A 6,000-nucleotide genomic window follows, 5' to 3' on the forward strand; every position below is an offset into this window, starting at 1 on the left:
GCCAAAGTACAGCTTGCAATATTAAACTGAGCTGGATAATTTGTCTTATTTAGGACGAAGGTAGAATAATAGGTGTAAATTTATCCATGATTTTACGTAGTCACATAACTAACATATTGCCAGATTAGAACACTTACATATATAGCATTTTGACATCTATCATTTATTACAGCCCCCGGTGCATGTTATCATAGTGAAACTTTCTCATATCATGGTGAAACGTTCTCATATTGTGAGGATTCGTTCTGTACAGTCTGTGGTTGAAATCCAAATTCTAGCCACATAATGTTGGTTAAAGAATTATGCAGGGTGAAGTTAATATTTCGGGAGAAATTCTTTACTATTTGCAGAAGCAACAGGATCGTTTAGAGAACTGACAGTGGGACTAAATGTTGGAATTTCATTGATATCAAAATAATAGGATGCAAAGTGTGTGCGCTTCTAGCTATAATACACCCTAATGAAAGAATATGCGGTATGAGTTGTGTCTTGAATATATTCAATGAAAAAGTTGTGAAATGGGTTCAGTGTTGCAATTTTTTTTAGCATTTCCCGTTAAATCATACCATAAAATCTCTAGAAAATGTAAGATTTAAGTTTTTGCAAAAAAAAAATCTGTATACTTGACTATAGACTGGGCTAATGAATAGTCTATAATCTAGTCCATCGCCTAGTCTATAATCTAGTCTATAGTCTAGTCTATAGTCTAGTCTACAGTCTAGTCTATAGTCTAGTTAATAGCCCAGTCAATAGTCTATAGACTAGTCTAGGCAATAGTCTAGTCTATAGACTATTGACTGGGCTATTAACTAGACTATAGACTAGACTGTAGACTAGACTATAGACTAGACTATTGACTAGACTAAAGTCTATAGACTATTGACTGGGCTGTTGATTAGGCTATTGACTAGACTATAGACTAGACTAGACTAGACTAGACTAGACTAGACTAGACTATAGACTAGACTATAGACTAGACTATAGACTAGACTATAGACTAGACTATAGACTAGTCTAGACTAGACTATAGACTAGTCTAGACTAGACTATAGACTAGTCTAGACTAGACTATAGACTAGTCTATAGTCTAGTCTATAATCTAGTCTATAGTCTAGATTATAGACTAGAATATAGACTAGACTATAGACTAGACTATAGACTAGACTATAGACTAGACTATAGACTAGACTATAGACTAGACTATAGACTAGACTATAGACTATACTATACTAGACTAGACTATAGGCTAGACTATAGACTATAGGCTATAGACTTTAGACTATAGACTGGACTAGACAAGACAAGACAAGACTATACTAGACTAGACTTGACTATAGACCATAGACTATAGACTAGACTAGACTAGACTATAGACTATAGACTAGACTAGACTAGACTAGACTAGACTAGACTATAGACTATAGACTGTAGACTATAGACTAGACTAGACTAGACTAGACTAGACTAGACTATAGACTATAGACTATAGACTATAGACTATAGACTAGACTATAGACTATAGACTATAGACTATAGACTACAGACTACAGACTATAGACTAGACTAGACTATACTAGACTAGACTATAGACTAGACTAGACTAGACTAGACTAGACTACTAGACTAGACAGACTAGACTAGACTAGACTAGACTAGGACTAGACTAGACTAGACTAGACTAGACTAGACTAGACTACGACTAGACTAGACTAACTAGACTAGACTATAGACTAGAACTATAGACTAGACTATAGACTAGACTATAGACTAGACTATAGACTAGACTATAGACTAGACTATAGACTAGACTATAGACTAGGACTATGACATAGACTAGACTATAGACTAGACATATAGACTAGACTATAGACTAGACTATAGACTAGACTATAGACTAGACTATAGGACTAGACTATAGACTAGACTATAGGACTAGACTATAGACTAGGACTATAGACTAGAATATAGACTAGACTATAGACTAGACTATAGACTAGACTATAGACTAGACTATAGACTAGACTATAGACTAGACTATAGACTAGACTATAGACTAGACTATAGACTAGACTATAGACTAGACTATAGACTAGACTATAGACTAGACTATAGACTAGACTATAGACTAGACTATAGACTAGGCTATAGCCTAGACTATAGACTAGACTATAGACTAGACTATATACTAGACCATAGACCAGACTATAGACTAGACCATATAGTCTAGATTATAGGCTTAACTAGAGTCTGGACTAGACAAGACAAGACAAGACAGACTAGACTAGACTAGACTAGACTAGACTAGACTAGACTAGACTAGACTAGACTAGACTAGACTAGACTACTAGACTAGACTAGACTAGACTAGACTAGACTAGACTAGACTAGACTAGACTAGACTAGACTAGACTAGACTAGACTAGACTTGACTATAGACCATAGACTATAACCTATAGACTAGACTAGACTATAGACTATAGACTATAGACTATAGACTATAGACTATAGACTATAGACTATAGACTATAGACTATAGACTATAGACTATAGACTATAGACTAGACTAGACTAGACTAGACTAGACTAGACTAGACTAGACTATAGACTATAGACTATAGACTATAGACTATAGACTATAGACTATAGACTATAGACTATAGACTATAGACTATAGACTATAGACTATAGACTAGACTAGACTAGACTAGACTAGACTAGACTAGACTAGACTAGACTATAGACTATAGGCTATAGACTATAGACTATAGGCTATAGACTATAGACTATAGACTATAGACTATAGACTATAGACTATAGACTATAGACTATAGACTATAGACTATAGACTATAGACTATAGACTATAGACTATAGACTATAGACTATAGACTATAGACTATAGACTATAGACTATAGACTAGACTAGACTAGACTAGACTAGACTAGACTATAGACTAGACTATAGACTAGACTAAACTAGACTAGACTAGACTAAACTAGACTATAGACTATAGACTAGACTATAGACTAGACTAGACTAGACTATAGACTAGACTATAGACTAGACTAGACTATAGACTAGACTATAGACTAGACTATAGACTAGACTATAGACTAGACTATAGACTAGACTATAGACTAGACTATAGACTAGACTATAGACTAGACTATAGACTAGACTATAGAGTAGACTACAGACTAGACTATAGACTAGACTATAAACTAGACTATAGACTAGACTATAGACTAGACTATAGACTAGACTATATACTAGACTAAATACTAGACAATATACTAGACTATAGACTAGACTATATACTAGACTATATACTAGACTATAGACTAGACTATAGACTGGACTATAGACTAGACTATAGACTAGACTATAGACTAGACTATAGACTAGACTATAGACTAGACTATAGACTAGACTATAGACTAGACTATAGACTAGACTATAGACTAGACTATAGACTAGACTATAGACTAGACTATAGACTAGACTTAATGACTAGACTATAGACTAGACTATAGGACTAGACTATAGACTAGACTATAGACTAGACTATAGGACTAGACTATAGACTAGACTATAGACTAGACTATAGACTAGACTATAGACTAGACTATAGACTAGACTATAGACTAGACTATAGACTAGACTATAGACTAGACTATAGACTAGACTATAGACTAGACTATAGACTAGACTATAGACTAGACTATAGACTAGACTATAGACTAGACTATAGACTAGACTATAGACTAGACTATAGACTAGACTATAGACTAGACCATAGACCAGACTATATACTAGACCATAGACCAGACTATAGACTAGACCATATAGTCTAGATTATAGGCTTAACTAGAGTCTATTTTATCTTCTTCATGGATAAAAAATATTCATTTGCTTATTTTGGTTTCCCAAAAATATATAATTTGACTTGGGAAAAACAACATATAAATTACAAGATACATATTACGATTTAAATCGATATTAATAAATAATTTCAACAGTTGTTGGTTGTATTTTTTTTAAATAAAATATAATAAATTGTTTACAGCAATTAATACAATTCCATAGCCAATTTGAAAGAAACATATATTATTTAGTACTTCCTCCATTTGTCAAAATGGCAAATATTTTTTTAAATATAACTTAATTTATAACAGATCTACTATTCCCCCAACCTTTAACATAATTGTATTCTTATTTGCTGAATATTCTCATAAATTTCATGGTTAATTTGTTTGATAATTTATTTAATGAAACTTTATACCCCATTTAAAGCTTAATAAGACACTTAACGTTTGCTTAAAGACATTTTTAATGCTGCAATAAAAAAAAACATTCTAGACGACAGTCTAACCAAAACCAAAAACTTGTTTCGCCTACAACGATTAGAAGGAGAGAGAGAGAGACCTGTCCGAAAGAATTAAACACAGATAAAAAGTAATGGTTACTAGTAATACATAATACTTTTTATAAAAGACATACGATTCTTTAATGAAATTGAAATTAAACTGATATAATAAATTTGTTTAAATGAACAATGATTAATTGTAATAAATATTTTTGTTTGTTTTCTGTTTCTTTTCATGTTGGCTGTAAAGGTGATGTATTGGTTAAAAGTATATTAATGAAATCGTGTCATATTTATTATTTTTTCTTTGAATGTGAAATATAATAATTGTTACTTCTCTTACAGATCCCTACCATTTGGCTTTACCTCAAAACTTGCAACAGTATTCAACAAATTTCTATTATACCAATGCCGCTGCTGCAGCAGCTGTCAATCAACAATATTCACATCCACAGCATGCAGCAGCAACTGCAACAACACTATCACCAACAATGAGACCTCAGATCAGTTATGACACATCTCTATTAATGCCTCCTCAACATCACTTGTTGTCAGCATCCTCCTCATCATCATCGTCTGCAGCAGCAGCAGCAGCAACATCAGCTGCTGGTTACACTGTAGAACGCCGATAGCACCAAATGTAGTTTAATTTAATTTTTATACAAACAAGTTTCCATTAATATGGAAAACAAAAATTTCAAAAGATTGCAAACAAACAAAAAAAATGAAACATTCAAAACAATTATTATTATTACTTTTTTAATTTAAATATTTATAACAAAAAAACAAAAGAACTTTTTCAACTGTTGTAAACGTAAAAAAAATAAAAAAAAATATTCTCTAACTGGGCACAAGTGCAAAAAGAAAAAAAAAAATATCATAAGAACCAAATATTGTGTTGTATTGTCTATAGTATTATTTTTTATTATTATTTAATATTATTTGTTTATTATTTAGAAAAACAAAAACTATGTTTGTAAAACCTATTGATTGTATTTGTTATAATAGAATTTTGTTTTCGGTTTCATTTTTTAAAACATAACCTACAACTAAATTGGTGGCATTTTAAATTTAAGCAAAAACTTGTTCTTGTGAGTTAAAAAGATTATACATCTAATACATACTTATGTACATATATGTTAGGTTAGGTTCCATCAAGCTGCAGTGTTCAACTTTTCCAAAACCTTACCTAAAAATTTCCGATCGAATTTCTCATCAAAAATCCGTGTGAATTTGTTTTAAACTCGATGTTCGTTCTTCTTCATCAAACTCTATTACACTAAACTAACATGCTTCGTTCGCTATCCTAATCTAACTTAAATTAAACAAAATGTTTGATTAGAAAAGTATAAATGGATATCATGTGAACACTCTCATACATATTTTGGAATAAAGTAAATTTTGTCCCTATAAGAGTTCCTCTTTTAGACTCTCATTTATCTATATATATAAAAGAGTAGCGTTACTGACTGACTGATTCATCATCGCACAGCACAAACGGCTGAACCTAGAATCATGAAATTTTGACAGTAGATGTGTTTTTGGTTACGTAGATCCATTTTTGGCAATTTGTACATTTACGGGTTAAAAGGGGGAAAAACGGGTAAAACAGGTTTTCTTAATTATCTTACACA

General features: G+C 31.9%; 1 protein-coding gene across 2 annotated transcripts in view; it reads left to right on the forward strand.

Moving 5' to 3' along the window:
* LOC119601450 (homeobox protein caupolican-like) overlaps positions 1-5,241 on the forward strand; it is a 155,767-nt gene extending 150,526 nt beyond the window's left edge. The window contains exon 5 of one of the 2 annotated variants that reach the window (XM_037952387.1): positions 4,712-5,241. In XM_037952387.1, coding sequence (XP_037808315.1) covers positions 4,712-4,998 — 287 coding nt within the window. In that variant the 3' untranslated portion in view covers positions 4,999-5,241. The other variant, XM_037952388.1, reaches the window with a different exon arrangement.
* Positions 5,242-6,000: the final 759 nt, after the last annotated feature.

Source organism: Lucilia sericata, unplaced genomic scaffold (assembly GCF_015586225.1).
Source record: "Lucilia sericata isolate MDLA Ls3-8-SP2 unplaced genomic scaffold, ASM1558622v1 Contig000165F_arrow, whole genome shotgun sequence".
In the NCBI taxonomy this organism is placed as follows: Eukaryota; Metazoa; Arthropoda; class Insecta; order Diptera; family Calliphoridae; genus Lucilia; species Lucilia sericata.